We start from the raw sequence: 25631 nt of genomic DNA, 5'->3' as shown, positions 1-25631 counted from the left end.
ACTTATACAAACTTGCTGATTAAAACTACTCCTTGCCTAAAATAACCACCTGCATGAACTTGCTCACTTTATGACATCATCTAGAAAAGCAAGGCCAACAGACTTGCATCCAGTGCTGAGACAGGTGAATTTTCATTTTGAACAAATGATAATGATAGTATGAGGACTCTTAGAAATTGATGTCTTCTTTGTTATTCTCAGTGATGGGCCATTCCTTATATTAAGTTGTTTGGGAGTGAGTTTAATGCTTATGAAAATAAAATTCTGTCATCATTTGGTTTTGCTTTATGCTTTGCAAAATGGATCTATTAAAGTGTTTGATCTCTTTGTGTTTTATTTTTTCTTTTATTGATCTTGCCTATTTATTTGCCTTTGTTATTGCTCTACTGTAGCTCTTGCCTTGCATGTCTATGTCTGTTGGGATGAGACTATTTAATCTTGAGCTTTATGGGCATGGGAACCAAGAGAAATTACTTGCTTAGTAGCCTCTTAGAGAGCCAAGTCCCCTGATAAATTCCCAGTGTGCTCCCAAGAAACAGAACTGAAATGAGCCTTAAGAAATCATCCAGTTCATCCACTTGCCTTCACCTGCCACACATTCACAGACCTGGGGCCACCTAGTTAGGAGGACCATGTTATCAAGTGCTAGATCATTACCCTCAACACCTATTTTTTCCCCTTTCACCTAAACCTAGTTTCCCACACTCCAATCTAGGTTTGTTTTCCCTTATTGGAACACTTGCTATCTTTCAGCCACCCTGAAATTTTAAAAAAGCAGCAGCATGTTTACCTTTTACAACACTACTTTAAAAGACAGTGAAACTGAATTTCCATGGGATAAAGTAACTTGCCGTAAATATTAGAGATATAAATGTCCAAGCTGTGACTTGAACTCCACTTGCTTGGCTCAAAGTTCATAGTTTTTCCATCTTGTCAGATGGCTTGTAACACTCTACAGATGATATTTATTGGTGTATTTTAAACTAATTAGGTAACTGGAAATCTAACTTGACTGAGTTCAGACTTTCAACTCAGACTTTCGACTCTCAACTTTCAACTAGATTCCATGTACTTCCTTGTATCTAAGTGACTGGTGAGACATTCCCTCAAGGGGTTTTGAAGTTATTAAGTGTAATATTTAACTACATGGTGCTGACTCAAAGGGCAAAATTTTTTAAGAGAAGAAAAATCTCATCGTGGGTTAGAATATTTCCATAATTCTTTATGGAAGAGGATGGCAATTAGGTCTCCCATTCAGCCAGCAGAATCGGGATGAATTCTTTGCTAAATCATTTCAAGAAAATGTTGTGTTATTAAACTTTTGAGGATGATCATTAGGTATCCCCACATCCTTTTTGGGCTTTCTAGGTCCCCAGTCCCTGGGAAATAGGCAAAGGACATTAGTGGAGTCTTGACTAGTATGAGAGTAAAATTATTCTTTCAGTTTTTGTTTTATTTAAGCCATAATGAAGCAGGGAACTTACTAATCATTGAAAATTTCCCAGAGCTTCTTTAATTAACTGTGTTAATAATCCAAGCAACCTAAATTGATTATCCTGTTTTGAATCCTAAAGTGTTTCCCAAGTCTTATGAGAATTAGACTGAAATTGCCACAGGGGATAAGCAATTCTTGTAATCTAATTTTGTTAATATGATGCACCTTCACTGCAAACCACCCCAATATCTGAATAAAGTACAGGCAGATTTCTGTACATAAAACTTTTGTTTGTGTTCTACATGTACTCATTTCCCATTTATAGCACAGTTTCCCAGAGGTTGTGGAGGAGGAAGAGAGCCTGGTTTAGGAGCTGAATTAGGAATCCTAAATCAGATTCTGTAAGTCACCATTATAAAATGAACTGTTTGTGGCCCTCCTTGTTTGTTTCTATTATTTGAAGTTGAAAGTGCTCTATTTCAATTTGATAAGAAATATCTCCAATACTTACACATCCAAATGGATGACTATAATGGCATCATCTTGGAAGCTAAGAAATAAAATCAAGGTTGGGGTATAAAGTACTATCTTTTCAATCATATCCTTGATGTTTCAAATTTAAATACCATCAAACTATGCAACAACAGAATTACACAAACCAACAAAAAGTCAAGGCTTACTGCTGAAAGAAGTAGAGTTAAAATTCTTTTAAGAGGCTACTTTCCCCTTTGAGAGTCAGCACACCAGGTTAGCTACTAGTGTTTCATGGTAATTGAAAAAAAAGGCCTTGAAACATGTCCACAGATGAATAGAGTTCAATGATGAAGCTAGGCTGGCATAAATGGATTTGGGCTTTTGTTTAGATGCTATGCACTTCCTTGGCAGTGACAATGTTTTTGTGCATCTTTAGACCACCTAATTAGGTACAGAAAGATTGCTGCACAGCTTAAAACTTATGTCCCTCCAGCATTATTTAAACCACAGAAACCCAGAAGAAAAATGGTTGTCTCTCTTGGATTGATCCCTAAATCTTGGTTACAGGCCAGCTTCTTTTCACAGATACCCATCTGTGGCTCTTCCATTCATAAATTTGTCCAGGACTTTAGGAAGACATCTTTAGTTTCTGCTTATGCTACATGGGAAGGTAGTGACATCCCCAGCTTATTCGTTTCCATGAAATGTAGTATTTTAGTATGAGTAGTTGTATTTATGTTGCAGATCGTGGAGATGAAGACGGAAATGGATACACAAACAACCACTTGTCATATATGCTAGAGCTATGAAAAATTTGCTGTGGTAATGCAGAAAAGGGAAGCATAGTTGGTTTTACATTCTTGGATTCAACCAACCTCGATCAGAAATATTTAAAAAACAAAGATAATGTAAATTGAAAATAATGAAATATTTCAGTAACATCCTATTAGGTATTATTAGTAGTCTAGAGATGATTTAAAGCATATGGGAGGATATGCATAGGTGGTTTGCAATACTGTGCAGTTATATGCAAACACTATGCCATTTTATATAAGGGACTTGAGCATCTGCAGATTCTGGTATCTGTGCAGAGGTCCTCGAACAAATCCCCCAGAGATACTGAGGGACGACTGAATGCTCTACTCTGGGAAGATGCAGAAGCGAATAGGGAAAGCCTTTCACAGAGGAGGTGATCTTTGAAGGGGACCTTAAAGGATGAGGAATTTAATCAAGTAGAGATGTAGGGGAAGGTGAATCCCAAACAAAAGGGAACTGTAAGAGCAAAGATGCAGAAGTGTAAGAATGTATGTTGCATTAGAAATATGAAGTGAATGATGAGCTTAAAATATCAAGAGCAAAAAGAGTATAAGAAGGGTATAGTCACTGATGAGCTGGGAGATTAAGGCTGAAGACAGAGCCAGGCCATGGAATTTAGACTTCATCCTGTGCGCAGCAAATGATCATGAGAGAGTTTACATTTGGAATTGGCAGAGCCCAATCAAGGTCTGATTGACAGAATGATGGATGACCTAAGCAGATAAAAGCTAACTAGAAAGAAATCACTTAGGCTGAGGTAAAGGTTCAGAGGAGTAAAGATGAAAACTTGAAAGAGGGGTAGAGAAGTGACATCTAATGGGAGAAAATGCAGAAGTGAAAAATGGGTCCTGATGACTGATGTTGCTAGAGACTTAGTGTCTGTGGTAATGTCTTCCCTATTCTCTGGGCAAAAAAAAAAAAAGCTCCTGACTAGCAAGTTTGAGACATAGCTGCTCATTTTCTCAGGTGAATAGAATTCAGGTGCCATTGATAAGCATAAGAACCAGAGTCTGCAAGTTGGGCTTGTATGCTACTACATCTATACCTACATGTACACTTATACCTATACCTATCCTATTATGAGTAGTAACTGGATAATCTAGTGGGAGGAAGACAGCAAATTATGAAGGCCAGATAGTGTTTCTATGATTTCATACAGTTAAAAAATGTGAGTAGCATTCATCTTGAAAACAATAATACTAAAGACTTGAGCAGCATTAGTTCTTGAATTTTTCTGGGGGTTAGAGAGGAGTAGGGAAAGGGATACCATAAATAGCCAGTAAACTTCCATGCTATAATAAAGTCAGGGATGAATTACTGTGGAAAGGAAAGGCAAAGTGGAGAAGACCTTTTCCATGAGATTGTCTGGAATCATGGCCATCTGACCTGGTTTATATAAACCTATTCCCAGAAACTGAAGATGATCATGCCAGGGACACTCTCAAAAGCACTCATGTATCCCTTTCTGGCAAGGAGGAAAGAATCTGATCTACAAGGAGCAGTCAGCACACTGGTCCTGCTTTCCTAAGAATAGCACTTACTCACAGGAAGCAGCCAGGGAAGAGTCTGGCCTGTGCCTGGGGCCAGGATAGAAGTAACCTCTCTGAACTCCAGAAAACTGCTCATAAAAATGCTTTACCTTGCTCTTTGAACCCAACTAGCAGCATTATAAATATATTCTTATCTATGGTGGTTTTGATGGTTGGAGTTAGCTGTGCAAGCTGTAAGATTGTGTTTCTTTTGCTTGGAAAGAGGAACTTATTGGTAGGTTTCATTTGGCACTCAAAACTCTAGGGGTCCTGTAAAGGAACAGGGTGTCTCTTTCTGTTTCCCAGACTCTTTCTCCTGTGGTACTTCAAAACCCTGCTTTGTCTTTGCAGGAGCTTGAATGCTACACCATGCTACCTCCCCATCTGACTGGGTGATGTTGTTTCTCCATCAATGATTTTGAAGCTTTGCACCAGAATTACCTGCAGGGCTTGTGAAACTTTGATCGCTGACTCTACCCTCAGTATTTTCTGGTTCATAGATCTGGGGAGGGGTGGGGGTGCAAGAATTTGCATTTTTCAGTAGTACCCAGGAGATAGTAATGCTGCTGGTTTGAGGGCTGCCTCTTTGAAAACCTTTGCCCCAAGAATCCTTCTGGTATCACTTTACCTAAATTAGTTTTTTCTATCCCCTAGCCTCCTCATGATGCAAAGGTGCATCATAGTGGAAAATCATTGTTATGAAAGTTCAGGTTAGGGATAAGTTTCTGTTTTGTTATTAGTTTTCTACATGGAAAAGGCATTTCCCTCTCTGGGCTTAGTTTCCTCTTCATTAAAATGAGATAACTGGATAAAATGACTGCTAAATGTGTTTCTACCCCAGGTGTTAGGACTAAGGGACTAGTTTGTGGACTGTGACCTGAAAGCAAAATTAATACTTTGTAAAAAGATTGGAAATCACAGCTCAATTTGTATGTGAGAAAGTAGAATAGGTGCATCTAGATTACCAGCCCTAATTTCATAGTCTATATATCAGGCATCATCAGCAAGGTTTTTTTCTTTAAAGGGTCATGTTGTAAATATTTCATGTTTTGTAGACCATAAAGCTTCTGTCCCAAATACTCAATTCTGCCATTGCAGTGTGAAAAAAAAAAAAAAAAATGTCCCAAATACTCAATTCTGCCATTGCAGTGTGAAAAAGACCCACAGGCAAAATGTAAATGGACAAGGGAACTTGTGTTCCAATAACACTTCATTTACAAAAACAGGCATCAGGTTGAATTTGGACCGTGGGCATCAGTTTTCAACCCAAAGTTTATATTACTGTTTTACAGAAATAATCTGACCTATGTCTACCTTCTTGATTTAAAAGTTTCAAAACTCTATGGCAGAAAAAAACATGAGTGATATTATGTAATCTGGAGTAAATATATCAGTGTGTTGACTATTCAGTATTAAAATTTATAATTAATAGCAAAAAACTATAATTTTTCCATGGCATAAGAAAAAAATATTTTTTATTTGATAGGAAAGTTTATTTCCCTGCTTTTTAAAATTCAGAAGCATTTTAACTATTACAATAGTAATTACTTGCTTATCATTGAACTTGTAGTATAAAATTGCATCAAAACAGTTTCTGTGGCAGAAGATTGCAAAAATACATCTTTGGCATGTAAGTCGGGATTGTTCAAACCACCCATGGGATAGAGATCAAGCTCTGGAAAGAGCCTCAAAGATCTCTGACAAAAGGATTACTTATCATCAGTGGGATCCATACTCTCCCCAAATTTAGTTTCTAGTACAATTGTGCTCTGTGAGCTGATGCTTTGTAATGGCATTCTCATTGTATTAATGGAGTCACCTGTGACATTTTCATTATTAAAAATGATTTTCTTGACAGTTACCCTGTAATTCAAAGGGAAAGTGAACATTGCCATTGTTCTGAAACACGTTAGAAGCTAAGAGGGTCCTACTTGGCATTTTCACATAATTGATGAGATGTGAAATTGCTTTATTTTGTACTAACCCTGGAGGCTATCCATTTATTCTTATTCATTCTTTTAATCAGCACGCGAGAAGAAAACTGACATTCTTATCGAGTCTCATAGCCTGTTGTGCAGTAACCTTTTCTGAAATAATTTATCCCTTTGTTTGATGCCGGCCACAGACACAGCCACGCTGGTTGCTAAGGCATGATCCTTCTACACTTGGGAAGAGTGATAGTGTGCTATTGGAAGCTGAGCTGATCAAATGGTTTTATGTTGTAGCTATCATTACTTTGCTTAGTTTTTGTTGGTTAAAGTAAGTCTTCAGGGAGTCATTTGGGGCCATGGTGACACAGGCAAAATATATTAGTGAGTTAAATAATATGAGCTGTATGAGTTAAAAATATATGAGCTGTAAACCAAAGACCTATTGTTGGAAAATTCCTAGGATCAGGACACTTCCTTGTCCTGACTAGCTGGATTCTCTGATTCAATTCACTTGCTAAAATATACACTCTCTTGCTTTCTCTCTATGTACATGTTTGCATATGCATGCAAATGTATATGTGTGTGTATAATCTTTCATCTCGATATTTTTGGAACACCATGATTTCTTGCTATTTGTACAGTAAAAGAGCCAATGGACACAATGCATTTTTCAACCTGTTGTTATATATGTAGCTGGCATGTCTCCTTTCAATACTCCTTAAAGAATATAAAGCTTTTAAGGTTTCCACTTTAGCTGACACTAAATATCTCAGCAAGCTCTGTCTGATTATTCAGCGTTGTTGTGGATAAAGTAGATAAAGACTCTGAGGGCAAGTCCATCAAGTTTTCAGATGTCACTAAGCTGTGAAGGAGGGTGAGCTATAGTAGATGACAGAAATAGCGTTTGCAAAACATTATGACAGCAAGGAGAGATGAAATGGATCTAACGATATGAAATGCAACAGAGATAAACATCAAGTTGTATAGTTGCTGCCCCTAAACAGCCAAGTGCACAAGATGAGATAGGGCTTAATGAGGTTTTAGTCTTCATTAAGCTCAATATTAGCCAACACTATGGCTCAGTCAAAGAAAGTAAATACAGTCATGCATCACTTAATGACAGGGATACATTCTAAGAAACGAGTCATTAGGCTTTTTCCTCACTGTATCAACATCATAGAGTATATTTAAACAAACCTAGATGGAATAGCTTACTACACACCTAGGCTATTTGGTATAGTCTATTGCTTCTAGGCTATAAACCTGGACAGCATGATACTATACTTAATATTGTAGGCAACTGTAACACAGTGGTAAGTATTTGTATGTCTAAACATAGAAAAGGTACAGTAAAAATACACATAAAAGATGAAAAATGGTATACCTGTATAGAACACATACCATGAATGGAGTTTACGGGACTAGAAGTTGCAGTAGGTGAGTCAGTGAGTGAATGTTGGGTGCATGTGAAGGCCTAGGATATTACTGTGCACTTCTGTAGACTTTATGAACCTTGTAAACTTAGGCTACACCAAATTTTGAAAAAGAATTTTTTTCTTCAATAAATTAACCTTAGCTTATTGTAACTTTTTTACTTTATAAACTTTTTAATTTTTGTAACTTTTGACTCTTGTCTAATAACTTAGTTTAAAACAAACACATTGTACAGCTGTACAAAATATTTTCTTTATATTATTCTATAATCTTTTTCTATTTTTAATTTTTTAAAACTTATTAAACATTTTTTTCAAACTAGGACACAAAAACACACCTTAACCTAGGTCTCCACAGGGTCAGGATTATCAATATCACTGTCTTTCACCTCCATATTTTCCTCCATGTGTTGTCCCACTGGAAGGTCTCCAGGGACAATAATACCCACAGAGCTGTCATCTCTTATGATAACAATGCCTTCTTCTGGAATACCTCCTGAGGACTTGCCTGAGGCTGTTTTAGTTATCTCTTTTTTTATAAGTAGAAAGAATACATTCTGAAATAATGATTTAAAAAGATAGTATACTAAATACATAAACCAGTAAGCTAATCATTTATCATTATCAAGCAGTATGTACTGTAAATGACTGTAGGTGATACATTTTTATACAACTGGCAGCTCAGTAGGCTTGTTTACACAGACATCATTACAAACACGTGTGTGAGTAATGCACTGCATTATATAATGGCTGCGATGTCACTAGGTGAGAGGAATTTTTCAGCTTCATTAAAATTCTATAGGATCACCTTCGTATGTGTAGTATGTCAGTGACCAAAATTTCATTGTGTGGCACATGACTTTATTGAAAAAAGCCTGCATTAAAGAAAGTACAACGCTTAGAAAAAGGTGAGCATGAAACTCAATTCACTCTTTCTTCAAAGACTGTTACTGAATAATTCTATTTAGTTCTCTCAGCTACCTCATTTGAGAAATAGAGATATACATTCATATTCCACAAAATATCGGGATTAAATGTGATCATGCATGTAAATGCCTCTGCACAATATATAACACAAGATAAGCATTAAGTGTATGGTAGAATATGATGATGATGATGATGATGATGATGATGATACATACTTAAAACTGTTGAAAGAGAAGGCAACTATGACAGTGAAAGGATTATAAATGATGGGAACTGGTCAAGAAATTAGAGGTGTTTACCAAGAAGTGAAACATCTCAGTGAATACATAAGAGCTGTCTTCTAAAAACTGAAGAACTGAAATATGACAGAGTGTTTGGAGTTCTATTATTACCGAAGGTATGGATTCAGATCAATGGATAGAAGTAATGAGAAGTCTGACTTTTTACATTTTAACATGTACAGAGATGCACACCACATTCTCTCCATAGTGGTGAATTCAAGGCTGGAGAGCCTCAAGCACAGACTTGAACACTTTTGAATATGGCTGCTGTAAACAGGATTCAGCTGTAGGTCAGGAGGCTTAGTTATATGTTCTTTAAGGTACCTTCCAGCCCTGAGACTCTTTGATGTTTTAAAATACTCAACAAAGTAGTTTTAACCATGAATGGTGATGACAGGTCTTACCTTAAATTTTCAGCAATGAAGAACATTGTTTAAGAAATTACCATAAGCAACAGATGTATAAAAAACGACACATTGCAAAATGTTTAGTCTTACTGCTGAAGTGCTGCTGACTTTCAATTTTTTGTAACTGTGAGTCCTCAGAGCCAATACTTCAAAAATTGTACTGTGCTTACAATATGGAGAACTGCCATAAGATGGAAAGAGGCACCTGATTATACCCCCCTGTAGTACACAACTTTAAGGAGGTCTTGCCGGAGAAGATTTTGAGACCATAACAGTTGGTGGTGCTGCTTGGAGAATCACTACCTACCTATGCCATCTTGGATAACTGGTTTAGCCTCTCTGGATTTAAGTGAATTCTTCTGTATAAAGGGCATAATCAGACTTCCTTTCACAGTTGGGACAGGGATATAGTTAGATGAATGTATCTGAATATGTTAAGTGGTATCATGGAAATACAGGAGCATGATTTTCCACTCAAATGACTTATTGATCATATATGCATTTTTAGCTGCTTACTTATAATTCTTACTTAGAATTATGATTTTTAAGAACTCTTTTGAAAAAGATTTTCAAAAAACATGTTGACTTTTTGTTAAACTTAGAAATGTTCCTATTGTTATTTTTTCTGCTCTGCAAGCAAAAGCAGGGAAAGAAAGGGTGTGTTTGTGTGAACACACATGCGTGCTTCAGTTTTGAACAGAATGAGAGGTGGCCAGGGGATGACTAAGAATCCAAGAAGTTCAGTTCTCATAGTGTAGCTGCCCATCATGGCGTAAATGATGAAATCTCCTTAACTTCATTTCTAAACAGGATGGCAAGATATTCTGCCGACGGACGGCTTGTGATTGCCAGAATCCAAGTGCTGACCTTTTCTGTTGCCCAGAATGTGACACCAGGGTCACAAGTCAATGTTTAGACCAAAATGGTCACAAGCTGTATCGAAGTGGAGACAATTGGACCCATAGCTGTCAGCAATGTCGGTGTCTGGTATGTTGGCTTCCTGCAGGGCATTGAGCCTTTACTCTGAAAGAGGTTACAAATTCAGTTGTCTGTGGGACCTAGTTCCCCTTTTTTCATAATACTATACAGGGAGCTCTGGGGGGCCTGTGGCTAAGGGTCATGTTCTCTGACTAAAGATATTCAGGTTGTATTTGAAACACTATACAAAGTAAAAAGCACATATTTATGGGACAGATTTGACCCAAACAATGACAGTTTACAGCTATTACTAATAAGAAATCAAGATCAAGAAAAATCTCTGCAAGAAAGGAAGCTTTCAAAACCTTGACTAGTCACTTGTAGTCCTGACAGAGCTAAATCTTTCATTTCTGTGCCATAAGCCTTAAAGATTTCAATATAAGAGGTAACAAAATATAGTAGAAATATCAGAGATTTAATCATAGAGACTTAGAATCTAAACCTGGTCCCCCCACATGCTAGCTTAACATGATTACCTTGAGTAAGTCCTAGCATTTTACTATTCTTTCCTCAAGTGGATACAGGTGTGTGAATACATCTGAGGGAAAGAATGGGCTGTTATGAAGATTACAAGATATGTAAGAAGGACAAATACAGTACTTGGCTCAGAGAAGGTACTTAGTGTATGGTAGTGACTATTGTTAATACTTCCTACCTTGAAAAATCTTTTCAGATACTACGTGTTTAAAAAGAAAAAATGGTGGTTGTTATAAATATTAATATAGGGCTACTAATGGAATAATTAGATTTGAGAAAGTCCAGAGAAAAGGCTTAATTTCTTGACCGGGTTCTTTCAGTTTCAAATGATATCACAAAGATTTCTAGCAATGGGAAGACTTTTAGGACACATTGGCATGGAATGTGATGTCCCATATGTGAAGTCACAACCATGGAACATTCTGAGTTGATTCCTAATGGATATTATTAGCTGGGTGTCCACAGTTTAACATTTGCTGACATGAATGATTCTCATTTTATGGGTACTGTATGAAAACAAGCATTCAGATAAATTATGCTCTACATTTCCATCAGATTTTTAAAAATCTTCAGGTGAATGTGCAGATAATCTTAACAGAGTATGTCTTTCTTAATCACTCCTACAACTGAGAAGTAAGACTCAGATAAATAAAAATTGTAGTCATTTTTTAAAACTCCCACCAAAGGACAAACAAATCAATACAACTGTAGAATTAGTTTCCCTGTGAGACTAGCAAATTGTATTTCTTTTCCAGGAAGCTAATCATCAGGCATCCAGAAGAATTGGTATTAATTTTATGCATGAAATTTTCATAGATAGAATTTCAGAAGTATATCCTCTTCCATCCCAGCCCCTGAGATGAATATTTCTCAGGAAAACTGAAGCTGTTAAACACATAACTTATGAATTACTTGAGAATAATGTGGGTCTGCTTAATATTTGTCAAGACTTTTCATGTGCCAGACTTTGTATGATGCAACAGTGAGCAAGATACACATGGCCTATACCTACACAAAGCCCATAGTCTTATGGAGATGACTGAACAATTAAACAAGTTACCATACATTATGAGGTATTATGCCATGGATTGTAATTCACGATAGCAGAGGAAGAAGATGCATAGTGAAACAGTTTTATTGTGGGCAGCTCAGTGAAGCCACAGATGCCAGATGCTGAGACACACAGAGGCTCCATTTGAACTGCAACCTAGAAAGTTCAGTGGACACATGTTATATTCAAAACCATTCTGAAATGGTTCTCTTGACATTACCCAATCTTAACTTTAAATCTGATTGAAATATTATAGTGCTTCAGGTTCTGCTTTTGACCTTAAGAGAAACTCATTGCTCTTTATATACTAGACAGTATCTTATAATTTATTTATTAGCCTTTAATGACCAAAACTGTGCTAAACATGATAGCAAGTAAAAAGCCCAAAGCCTGAAAGCTCAAAACTTAATGTGGAATTGTACTGATTATGATATGATTATAAGTATCATGTTAAAATAGTTATAGGCTGTGCTTGGCACACAAAGAAGCTCATCTAGATCTTTCTGTGTACTGCAGTGTAGACGGTCGGCAAAAGCATTCTGAAAGAAGTGAGACCTGTAGTAGGTCTTCAAGGAGGAAGTGTATTATATCCTCAATGGTGTCAACTAGAAACATTCAGTGATGAGAATTACTGTGCTCTCATTCCCCTTAATGACTTGGGAATAAAATTATGCATAGGAACAATAAGAGACATTTTTTGCTTTTCCTCTACAGGAAGGAGAGGTAGATTGCTGGCCACTCACTTGCCCCAACTTGAGCTGTGAGTACACAGCTATGCTAGAAGGGGAGTGTTGTCCCCGCTGTGTCAGTGACCCCTGCCTAGCTGATAACATCGCCTATGACATCAGAAAAACTTGCCTGGACAGCTATGGTGTTTCAAGGCTTAGTGGCTCAGTGTGGACGATGGCTGGATCTCCCTGCACAACCTGTAAATGCAAGGTAATTGGATGTTCTGTGGATATTGAAGCCTTGAACAATTGCCAGAAAACACTTGCAGGAGGTCCACTCCTGATGTTTCTGAATGCACAAGTTCACTGGACATGGTGGAAACTCTGGCATAAATTTACTTCTGATAGGAATTTAATGTGTATGAATATATCATAGCTGCACCTGTAAAAAGGCAAATTCCAAATGAGCATGAAATATAAGAATTACTCCTGCCTTTGAACTACAGAATTTTTACAATTGATTCTAGGCTGAATTATGGCTGATTTAGGCTCTTTTGACCTGCATATTAAATAAAAAGGAAAAAAAGAAGGAAGGAAGGGAAGAAGAAAGAAGGGAGGGAGGGAGGGAAAGAGGAAAGGAGGGAGGGAAAGAGGGAGGAAGGAAGGAAACCAGTCAACTTCCTTTCATTCTGGAAAAGTTTCAAGTTCTTTTATTAAACCGTCAATGTTAGGGAAAAAAAAAGTCCTCTCACGTTGTTTTGTTTAATTATCAGAGTGCCTAAGGTGGGGACCTGCAGCTCTTGCTATAGCATTTCATTAACAGTGATTATTTCCCTGTCTTTTTGGAGGAGTTTTCATGGACATCCTCATGTGTCATTAAGATTAAAAAACTGACCATTCTCTCCGTTCAAAACTCATGAAGGGCTGGAGTGGTAGCTGATTTGGAACAATCATTAGTTAGTGTCAAATCTCTGCCAAAACATCTGTTTAAGATTCCCATGATCAAACATGTTAAAACTAGGAGTCTACTTGGTCCCATCAAACCTTGGCTCAGCTTCAGGCATCAGTGGAAGCTTCCCAACTTGCCTCTTTATGCTGTTATAAATGTAGATTTTTTTTTTCTGGGAAAGTATCATCTTAAGATGTAGCCCCAACAGAAAAAGGGTACTATCAGACCTCATGTAGAAAATGGTCCATGGTCCCATTTGTACCTTCAGCTCCAAAAAACTAAATGATCAAGATACATGGAGACCTCTGTTACTTATTTGATAATTATATGGAATTATAAAGGTATATTTATATTAATACATAAAATTATTTTTTAATGAATTTAAAAGTATTTGTGTACCCAAATATGCACTATCCCCTTCATAGTCACCATGAGAGATTTTATGCAAACTTTACTGGACTCCATCTTGGACTCGCCTGCAGATTGTTAGGGGTACTTTCAAATAGCTTCTTAAATGACAAATTGCTATCTTTTAGGATTTATGGAAAGAATCTCACTTGGAATAAGTACAGCAAACAGGTCGTGTGAAAAGTTGGAAATCCCAGGGAGGTCTCCTAAGCAGGGATTGATGCAGGTGGTGTGTGAAATTGCACTGCTAGCAGAATCCCAGTGAGCAGTACCCTGGAGGGTCTGTCAGTCCTTCCTTCCTTTCTACTCTTTCTCTAATTTTTTTCCTAGCAGATTTTCTAGTCATTTTTATATGACTTCTTGAAGTTTTATAAACTTCTTGAAGTTTGTCTCAAAATGCAGAAGCTTGTTTTGAGTATAAAAATTGCAGACTGCTAATGAATTTATATTCTGTGTCTCAACTGGCTAACGCATGTTTCTTTGATGTACAGAATGGAAGAGTCTGTTGTTCTGTGGATTTGGAGTGTCTTCAAAATAATTGAAGTATTTAAAATGGACTCATCGCAGAAGAATGGACAAAATGACCATCCAACGTGATTAAGAATAGGAATTGGTGGTTTGGGGTTTTTTTCTGTTTGTTTTTTTAACCACAGACAATTGCCAAAGTTTCCATCTGAGGAAGGTGTTTGGAGGTTGCCTTTTGGACCTACCACTTTGCTCATTCTTGCTAACCTAGTCTAGGTGACCTACAGTGCAGTCTATTTAAGTCAATGGTTGTTAAAAGAAGTTTCCCGTGTTGTAAATCATGTTTCCCTTATCAGATCATTTGCAAACACATTTAAATGATCTCATGGTAAATGTTGATGTATTTTTTGGCTTATTTTGTGTACTAACATAATAGAGACTCAGCTCCTTTTATTTATTTTGTTGATTTATGGATCAAATTCTAAAATAAACTTGCCTGTTGTGATTTTTGTCCCATCTACTGTATACTTAGTGCTGAGATCCTTGTAAAATGTTTTGATGAAAATATATATGTAGAGTCCAATTGCATTATACATACATTTCAAAGTGTTGAACCTTCTTAAATGCCTACTCATTCAGCTTAAACAGGCTGAAGCCAAGTATGACAAAGAAGGGAAGGACCAAAAACAAAGAATTATTTTAAAGAGAACTCTTGTCTCTTTTGCAAAAAAAAAAAAAAAAAAAAAAAAAATTTAACTCACAATTTAGAAGCAGCAATGCTTAAAGCCTTTCTTGGCTTTGAAAGCAAAATTACCTTTGTGTCAGATTTATGCAATACTTGATCATTTATAAAGCATCACAGTTAGTTATTAATAAAGTTATAATCATAGTACATGTCAGAAGTATTGTCCCTATATTACAGAAGTGTGAATTAAGCAGTTCCAGTCAACTAATTTGTTTAGAACTAGTTGATTTACAGTGTGTTGGGATTGGTAATCAAGTCTCCTAATTCCTGTTCAGTGTTTTTTTCTACTTAACTACATTGCCTGTCATATACATGAGGGAGACACCTTTAAGAAAATCTATTTGTATACTCAGAAGTTATTTTAGAACAGTGAATGTTTTCACTTGAGCCAATGCCGTATTTTCAAGAATTTTCAGTTATTAAGTTTTACAAAATGAATAAAATGTGCAAATGACATTTTATCAGAGCTGAGAATTCAAGCTTGGGTTGTAGTTTCAGGGAAATCACATCTCAGTGGTTTGTGATACCTACAGCTCTTGAATTCATCATTACTCTGAATTAAGTTGGTTTGTGGATTCCCATTCACTCATGAACTTAAAAAAAGACCTAACTTGTTAAGTCAGTCATTCTAAAAAAATTTAAATATCAAATATTAGCCAAATTATTAATTTAAAATTACACACTTAGACAACTATTATTCATTGGTATTTGTCCAGTGGAAATGATACCCAATATTTTTTGTGAAGATGAAGTTCACTACATAAAATCAATTTTATGTATTGAATTATGATAACAGCAATTTAAATACTATACTTGACAAAGATTGATATAATATGGTAAATTAGAACACATCTGTTTTATTTTAATTCCCTAAATGAAACCTTGAAGAGAATTTTAGTATCACTTTTTGAAAATATTTACAACAACTAAAAAAATCCTTTCAATTTTTGCTGAAAAAAACAAAGACATTTACAAGAATTATTTGTGACTGAATATGTCAGGGATTGGCAAACTATGATCCGTGTTAAATCTTATTATTGGGAGGGCGGAGCAAGATGGCCAAATAGAAACAGCTCCAGTCTCCAACTCCCGGCGCAAGCGACACAGAAGACCGGTGATTTCTGCATTTTCAACGGAGGTACTGGGGTCATCTCACTGGGGAGTGCCAAACAATCCGTGCTGGTCAGCTGCTGCAGCCCAACCAGCGAGAGCTGAAGCAGGGCGAGGCATTGCCTCACCTGGGAAGCGCAAGGGGGAAGGGAATCCCTTTTCCTAGCCAGGCGAACCGAGACACACAACACCTGGAAAATCGGGTAATTCCCACCCCAATACTGCGCTATAAGGAAACGGGCACACCACGAGACTATACCCACACCTGGCTGGGAGGGTCCCACGGCCACAGAGCCTCCCTCATTGCTATCACAGCAGTCTGCGATCTAAACACAAGGCAGCAGCAAGGCTGGGGGAGGGGCTCCCGCCATTGCTGAGGCTTAAGTAGGTAAACAAAGCCGCTGGGAAGCTCGAACTGGGTGGAGCTCACAGCAGCTCAAGGAAAGCTGCCTGTCTCTGTAGACTCCACCTCTGGGGACAGGGCACAGCTAAAAAAACAACAGGGGAAGCAGCAGAGGCCTGTGCAGACCCGAAGGACTCTGTCTGACAGCTTTGAAGAGAGCAGTGGATCTCCCAACACCGAGGTTGAGATCTGAGAACAGACAGACTGCCTGTTCAAGTGGGTCCCTGACCCCTGAGTAGCCTAACTGGGAGACATCCCCTACTAGGGGCAGTCTGACACCCCACACCTCGCAGGATGGAGTACACCCCTGAGAGGAAGCTTCCAAAATAAGAATCAGACAGGTACACTCGCTGTTCAGCAATATTGTATCTTCTGCAACCTCTGCTGCTGATACCCAGGCAAACAGGGTCTGGAGTGGACCTCAAGCAATCTCCAACAGACCTATAGCTGAGGGTCCTGACTATTAGAAGGAAAACTATCAAACAGGAAGAACACCTATACCAAAACCCCATAAGTACGTCACCATCATCAAAGACCAGAATCAGATAAAACCACAAAGATGGGGAAGAAACAGGGCAGAAAAGCTGGAAATTCAAAAAATAAGAGCGCATCTCCCCCTGCAAAGGAGCGCAGCTCATCGCCAGCAACGGATCAAAGCTGGTCAGAGAAAGACTTCGACGAGATGAGAGAAGAAGGCTTCAGTCCATCAAACTTCTCAGAGCTAAAGGAGGAATTACGTACCCAGCGCAAAGAAACTAAAAATCTTGAAAAAAGAGTGGAAGAATTGATAGCTAGAATAATTAATGCAGAGAAGGTCATAAATGAAATGACAGAGATGAAAACCATGACACGAGAAATATGTGACAAATCCACAAGCTTCAGTAACCGACTTGATCAACTGGAAGAAAGAGTATCAGCGATGGAGGATCAAATGAATGAAATGAAGTGAGAAGAGAAACCAAAAGAAAAAAGACGAAAAAGGAATGAACAAAGCCTGCAAGAAGTATGGGATTATGTAAAAAGACCAAATCTACGTCTGATTGGGGTGCCTGAAAGTGAGGGGGAAAATGGAACCAAGTTGGAAAACACTCTTCAGGATATCATCCAGGAGAACTTCCCCAACCTAGTAGGGCGGGCCAACATTCAAATTCAGGAAATACAGAGAACGCCACAAAGATACTCCTCGAGAAGAGCAACTCCAAGACACATAATTCCCAGATTCACCAAAGTTGAAATGAAGGAAAAAATCTTAAGGGCAGCCAGAGAGAAAGGTCGGATTACCCACAAAGGGAAGCCCATCAGACTAACAGCAGACCTCTCAGCAGGAACTCTACAAGCCAGAAGAGAGTGGGGGCCAGTATTCAACATTCTTAAAGAAAAGAATTTTAAACCCAGAATTTCATATCCAGCCAAACTAAGTTTCATCAGTGAAGGAGAAATAAAATCTTTTATAGATAAGCAAATGCTTAGAGATTTTGTCACCACCAGGCCTGCCTTACAAGAGACCCTGAAGGAAGCCCTAAACATGGAAAGGAACAACCCGTACCAGCCATTGCAAAAACATGCCAAAATGTAAAGACCATCGAGGCTAGGAAGAAACTGCATCAACTAACGAGCAAAATTACCAGTTAATATCATAGTGGCAGGATCAAGTTCACACATAACAATATTAACCTTAAATGTTAATGGACTAAATGCTCCAATTAAAAGACACAGACTGGCAAACTGGATAAAGAGTCAAGACCCATCAGTCTGCTGTCTTCAGGAGACCCATCTCACATGCAGAGACATACATAGGCTCAAAATAAAGGGATGGAGGAAGATCTACCAAGCAAATGGAGAACAAAAAAAAGCAGGGGTTCCAATCCTAGTCTCTGATAAAATAGACTTTAAACCATCAAAGATCAAAAGAGACAAAGAAGGCCATTACATAATGGTAAAGGGATCAATTCAACAGGAAGAGCTAACTATCCTAAATATATATGCACCCAATACAGGAGCACCCAAATTCATAAAGCAAGTCCTTAGAGACTTACAAAGAGACTTAGACTCCCATACAATAATAATGGGAGACTTCAACACTCCACTGTCAACAGTAGACAGATCAACAAGACAGAAAGTTAACAAGGATATCCAGGAATTGAACTCATCTCTGCACCAAGCAGACCTAATAGACATCTATAGAACTCTCCACCCCAAATCAACAGAATATACATTCTTCTCAGCACCACATCGCACTTATTCCAAAATTGACCACATAATTGGAAGTAAAGCACTCCTTAGCAAATGTAAAAGAACTGAAATTATAACAAACTGTCTCTCAGACCACAGTGCAATCAAACTAGAACTCAGGACTAAGAAACTCAATCAAAACCAGTCAACTACATGAAAACTGAACAACCTGCTCCTGAATGACTACTGGGTACATAACGAAATGAAGGCAGAAATAAAGATGTTCTTTGAAACCAATGAGAACAAAGATACAACATACCAGAATCTCTGGGACACATTTAAAGCAGTGTGTAGAGGGAAATTTATAGCACTAAATGCCCACAAGAGAAAGCTGGAAAGATCTAAAATGGACACTCTAACATCACAATTAAAAGAACTGGAGAAGCAAGAGCAAACACATTCAAAAGTTAGCAGAAGGCAAGAAATAACTAAGATCAGAGCAGAACTGAAGGAGATAGAGACACAAAAAACCCTCCAAAAAATCAATGAATCCAGGAGTTGGTTTTTTGAAAAGATCAACAAAATTGACAGACCGCTAGTAAGGCTAATAAAGAAGAAAAGAGAGAAGAATCAAATATATGCAATTAAAAAATGATAAAGGGGATATCACCACCGACCCCACAGAAATACAAACTACCATCAGAGAATACTATAAACACCTCTACGCAAATCAACTAGAAAATCTAGAAGAAATGGATAATTTCCTGGACACTTACACTCTTTCAAGACTAAACCAGGAAGAAGTTGAATCCCTGAATAGACCAATAGCAGGCTCTGAAATTGAGGCAATAATTAATAGCCTACCAACCAAAAAAAGTCCAGGACCAGATGGATTCACAGCTGAATTCTACCAGAGGTACAAAGAGGAGCTGTTACCATTCCTTCTGAAACTATTCCAATCAATAGAAAAAGAGGGAATCCTCCCTAACTCATTTTATGAGGCCATCATCCTGATACCAAAGCCTGGCAGAGACACAACAAAAAAAGAGAATTTTAGAGCAATATCCCTGATGAACATCAATGCAAAAATCCTCCATAAAATACTGGCAAAACGGATTCAGCAGCACATCAAAAAGCTTAACCACCATGATCAAGTGGGCTTCATCCCTGGGATGCAAGGCTGGTTCAACATTCACAAATCAATAAACGTAATCCAGCATATAAACAGAACCAAAGACAAGAACCACATGATTATCTCAATAGATGCAGAAAAGGCTTTTGACAAAATTCAACAGCCCTTCATGCTAAAAACGCTCAATAAATTCGGTATTGATGGAACATACCTCAAAATAATAAGAGCTATTTATGACAAACCCACAGCCAATATCATACTGAATGGGCAAAAACTGGAAAAATTCCCTTTGAAAACTGGCACAAGACAGGGATGCCCTCTCTCACCACTCCTATTCAACATAGTATTGGAAGTTCTGGCTAGGGCAATCAGGCAAGAGAAAGAAAGAAAGGGTATCTAGTTAGGAAAGAAGAAGTCAAATTGTCCCTGTTTGCAGATGACATGATTGTATACTTAGAAAACCCCATCGTCTCAGCCCAAAACCTTCTTAAGCTGATAAGCAACTTCAGCAAAGTCTCAGGATACAAAATTACTGTGCAAAAATCACAAGCATTCTTATACACCAGTAACAGACAAACAGAGAGCCAAATCATGAATGAACTTTCATTCACAATTGCTTCAGACAGAATAAAATACCTAGGAATCCAACTTACAAGGGATGTAAAGGACCTCTTCAAGGAGAACTACAAACCACTGCTCAGTGAAATCAAAGAGGACACTAACAAATGGAAGAACATACCATGCTCATGGATAGGAAGAATCAATATCGTGAAAACGGCCATACTGCCCAAAGTTATTTATAGATTCAATGCCATCCCCATCAAGCTACCAATGAGTTTCTTCACCGAATTGGAAACAACTGCTTTAAAGTTCATATGGAACCAAAAAAGAGCCCGCATTGCCAAGACAATCCTAAGTCAAAAGAACAAAGCTGGAGGCATCACGCTACCTGACTTCAAACTATACTACAAGGCTACAGTAACCAAAACAGCATGGTACTGGTACCAAAACAGAGATATAGACCAATGGAACAGAACAGAGTCCTCAGAAATAATACCACACATCTACAGACATCTGATCTTTGACAAACCTGAGAGAAACAAGAATTGGGGAAAGGACTCCCTATTTAATAAATGGTGCTGGGAAAATTGGCTAGCCATAAGTAGAAAGCTGAAACTGGATCCTTTCCTTACTCCTTATACAAAAATTAATTCAAGATGGATTAGAGACTTAAATGTTAGATCTAATACCATAAAAACCCTAGAAGAAAACCTAGGTAGTACCATTCAGGACATAGGCATGGGCAAGGACTTCATGTCTAAAACCCCAAAAGCAACGGCAGCAAAAGCCAAAATTGACAAATGGGATATGATTAAACTAAAGAGCTTCTGCACAGCAAAAGAAACTACCATCAGAGTGAACAGGCAACCTACAGAATGGGAGAAAATTTTTGCAATCTACTCATCTGACAAAGGGCTAATATCCAGAATCTACAAAGAACTCAAACAAATTTACAAGAAAAAAACAAACAACCCCATCAAAAAGTGGGCAAAGGATATGAACAGACATTTCTCAAAAGAAGACATTCATACAGCCAACAGACACATGAAAAAATGCTCATCATCACTTGCCATCAGAGAAATGCAAATCAAAACCACAATGAGATACCATCTCACACCAGTTAGAATGGCAATCATTAAAAAGTCAGGAAACAACAGGTGCTGGAGAGGATGTGGAGAAATAGGAACACTTTTACACTGTTGGTGGGATTGTAAACTAGTTCAACCATTATGGAAAACAGTATGGCGATTCCTCAAGGATCTAGATCTAGATGTACCATATGACCCAGCCATCCCACTACTGGGTATATACCCAAAAGATTATAAATCATGCTGCTATAAAGACACATGCACACGTATGTTTATTGCAGCACTATTCACAATAGCAAAGTCTTGGAATCAACCCAAATGTCCATCTGTGACAGACTGGATTAAGAAAATGTGGCACATATACACCATGGAATATTATGCAGCCATAAAAAAGGATGAGTTTGCATCCTTTGTAGGGACATGGATGCAGCTGGAAACCATCATTCTTAGCAAACTATCACAAGAAGAGAAAACCAAACACCACATGTTCTCACTCATAGGTGGGAACTGAACAATGACATCACTTGGATTCAGGAAGGGGAACATCACACATCGGGGCCTATCATTGGCGGGGAGGAGGGAGGGATTGCTTTGAGAGTTATACCTGATATAAATGACGAATTGATGGGTGCTGACGAGTTGATGGGTGCAGCACACCAACATGGCACAAGTATACATATGTAACAAACCTGCACGTTATGCACATGTACCCTAGAACTTAAAGTATAACAATAAAAAATAAAAAAAATTAAAAAATAAAAAAATCTTATTATTAATAACATAAAAGCATTGTGATTCAACGGAGTATGAGGAAAGATGAAAGTTCCACACATTAACTAGATGCAGCTAATGAACACAATTTTGCCTCATTTGTCACATCCAGGTTGCATACGAATATATATGTGTGTATATATGTTACATATAATATTGTATATTTGCTATATATGCTACATATGGATATATATTCATGCGTCCTACATTTATATTTAAATCTACTCATATGTAACATATATATAAATACACACACATAAACACACACATATGTACACACATTCCCAGAACTTCCCCTACTCTGAACTTTATAGATCTGTGTTTACATACTGGTATGAACTTTCAGAATACATTTTCTTTGAATTATGGTTACCAACATATGGCTACAGGCTATAGGTTAGATTATATACTAATTGGGTACAGTCTTCATCTATCAGTATTTAGCATAGTGCCTTCCATACAGTGGGTTTTCAATTAAGTCTTTCAAATATTGAATTCATAATTTTTCATAGTATCAAAAAGCTATCAGGAGATATTGGAAACCCACTCTAGTGGTTTTCAAATATTCTTAAGCACGAGACTCATTTTAAAAATCAAAATGTATTCAGTCCTTCAATGTAGAAATTGACTAAAAGCAGAATTTTTCTGATTGGTGTGGGTGTTGGAACTGGAACACCGTCACACACTCCACCACAGCTCACAACTTTCAACAGCGCACAGCTGGAAAGCTATTGACCTAATTCTTCACCTTCAGTCCTGCAAAAAAGAAACTAGCACTCCAAGTGGTTAGGTGACTTGTGCAGAGTTAACAACTAATTAGTCATAGACCTATAACTACCACCCAACCCACACCTTTTTCCCCTGTGCCATTCTGCTAAGGATTCCAAATGTGTTTCCACATTTCAATTCCAAGTGAGCTTTCTAAAATCCTTTTTAATGGATGACATTAAAAGACAATCATGGATGAGGTGTAGTAGTTGTTATTGTCTTTTTTTCTATGTCCCTTCTGATTGTGACTTTCCTTTGTTAAAATTCTGGTAATGGGTTATGTGAAGCATTTGTATTTAAAGACCGTAGAGCATATCTAAACCCATAATAGCAATAAGCCATTTACCAAATCACCCAACCTTATGCTTTATAGGAAAATAACTGAGGGAAAATAAAAACATTTTCCAAAAGCAACTACTTCTTTTCTTAGGATTAGAACACACACACACACACACACACACTCCTCAGAATACAATAAAATCTGGCATTAAGAGGCAATATGTATTGCCTGTTTTATGATTTTATTATTCATTCACCCTTTACTATTTTATTAATTCAGTGGTAGTGTGGCAGGCTCTGCAAATTCAGTGATGAATAAGACAAAATTACTCTTTATGGCTTTTGCAGCCTCATATGTAAAAGACTGACAATAAGCTAGAAAATAATCAAGTGAGAAACACAACTACTGGCTATATTAATACTAGGAAAAAATTGTAAAGTGATAAATTAGGGAGGAACTGGATAATCTCACTATATATAGGGTGAAATGATGAAGGAAAAGCTCTCTAAGGGGGTAGTAGGCAAGCTGAGACCTGGAGAATGGGAAAGAGCCATACATGCAAAGTGCTGTGGAAATACTTTTCCAGGCAAAAGAAATAAGTGCAAAGGACTGCAAGGTGGAAAGTAGTGCAGTGTGTTGGAGGTCATGAGTGGATCCAGAAGCCAGTAAGTGAAGGGACAGATGATGCAAGGCTGAAGAGGAATGCTGGAGTAGATGTTACAGCCCATAGTCCTGAGATGGCCAGTCCCATGTTCATTCTGAGATCAATGGGAACCTATTAAACAATTACACATTTATTTACCCACCCTTTCAGGGACTTACAACATGTCTATACAATCTATTTTTTAGCTTTGAATTATTTCATATTTAATTACTATTCAGTAAACATTATGGAATTCCTATTACATACCTAGGAAGAATGTAAGAATAAAAACATATCATCTTTTCCTTTAGAAATTTAACATCTAGATGAGTTATCATAAAGCAATAAAAAATGACATAACATGCCCATAAATAAATTTGAAGAATGCCTACCAAAAAGAGAGCCTTTACACTTATTTGCTGCCTCTTCAGTACCCTCATTTGATTTTTTAGTTCTTGCTCTTTGCGATCATAATCAGTTGTCTAGTTCAATACTGTGATGTCATCCCATACTATAGTTTCAAACTGGGATAATGAAACAGAGAGGAAGAAGAGAATCTGTTTGATTGATCTAGAAACAGTAACAACTACCCCCACTACTACAACAGCACTAGAATGTAGTAGTCAACTCTCTAAGTTAGGGTCCACCATATAATGCAAAGCTTTTGGGTAGAAATGATTTAGGTTACCAGAAATAAAAAAAGATATTTATATAATTTCCAGCAACTTTTCAACACATGGAGTTTTTAAATTTTTAAAAAATAAAAGGTTTATTTTTTGAGGCAGCAAATAAATATTTTAGGAACTGAGAAGCCAAATATCAGAAACATTTCAACACATGGAAATGAACATTTATCTAGATTAAATGGCAGTTGATATGCTAATCTCATATGACAAAAAATGTACAATGTTAAGCAGGACATTTACATACTTTTATAATATTTTAGCACTGTTGTTTTAATAATGTAATGAGCAAAGTGAATTTAAGTGTAGGAAATGGTAATGTTTCTTTTAAATGCAAAATCAAATCACCTTCAATAATATTGGAAACAGAGCTGATTCCTTGTGAACAAGGCATTCCTAGGGAATTTTTTTAACCTAATTTCATATATAACATTTGAAAATGACTTATTTAATAAATAGGCAACTAAACTAGAAATCAGAGTTACAGAAGCTTTGAACAGATTTTAACATATCAAATTATAAGGGACAATGCGATTTAAAGAAGTCCCTAATGGAAGGAGTGACGAAAACTGCAACATCAATAAGAGTGCATACCTCAAAGGTCTCCATTGATTGATTGTTAGCTGATTATTGCCAGTTGAGAATGTAGGCTCAGTCTTTCCAATTTTTCAAAAAAAGCCATAAATTTGAATTTTAATGTGTGATATGAGTTTTACATTTTTCATCCAGGTTTGAAAGAGTACATTCATACCGTACAAAACACATCTATGGACTCATATGACCCATGGGATCAATTTGTCACAGACCTGGTTTAGGGCCACTGGAAACTCTAGAAGATAGCTAATACTCCAAATGTTATAGGGCAATAAATCAATTGCTCTGCTCCTTATCCTAACTGCACTCTTCCCCCATTTTTCATTCACTGTAATTATATGACACTTATTGGTACCCAACTCCAGAATTTATTCAGTGTTTTGTGTTTTCAGCAAAGTATGAATGTGGGTATTTCTAGTAATTAGTTCATTTCTACCAGAAGGAGAACACTT

General features: G+C 37.3%; 1 protein-coding gene across 1 annotated transcript in view; it reads left to right on the top strand.

The window, feature by feature from the left end:
• The window catches only part of NELL1 (neural EGFL like 1), a 956032-nt gene extending 941280 nt beyond the window's left edge, over positions 1 to 14752 (top strand). Inside the window, exons 19-21 of the mRNA XM_026454011.1 lie at positions 10044 to 10220; positions 12454 to 12678; positions 14256 to 14752. Coding sequence (XP_026309796.1) covers positions 10044 to 10220; positions 12454 to 12678; positions 14256 to 14306 — 453 coding nt within the window. The 3' untranslated portion in view covers positions 14307 to 14752. The remainder of the gene's footprint in view (positions 1 to 10043; positions 10221 to 12453; positions 12679 to 14255) is intronic.
• Positions 14753 to 25631: the final 10879 nt, after the last annotated feature.

This window comes from Piliocolobus tephrosceles, chromosome 13 (genome assembly GCF_002776525.5).
Source record: "Piliocolobus tephrosceles isolate RC106 chromosome 13, ASM277652v3, whole genome shotgun sequence".
In the NCBI taxonomy this organism is placed as follows: Eukaryota; Metazoa; Chordata; class Mammalia; order Primates; family Cercopithecidae; genus Piliocolobus; species Piliocolobus tephrosceles.
Note: the sequence above shows the minus strand (reverse complement) of the source record. Positions and strands in the feature narration are given on the sequence as shown.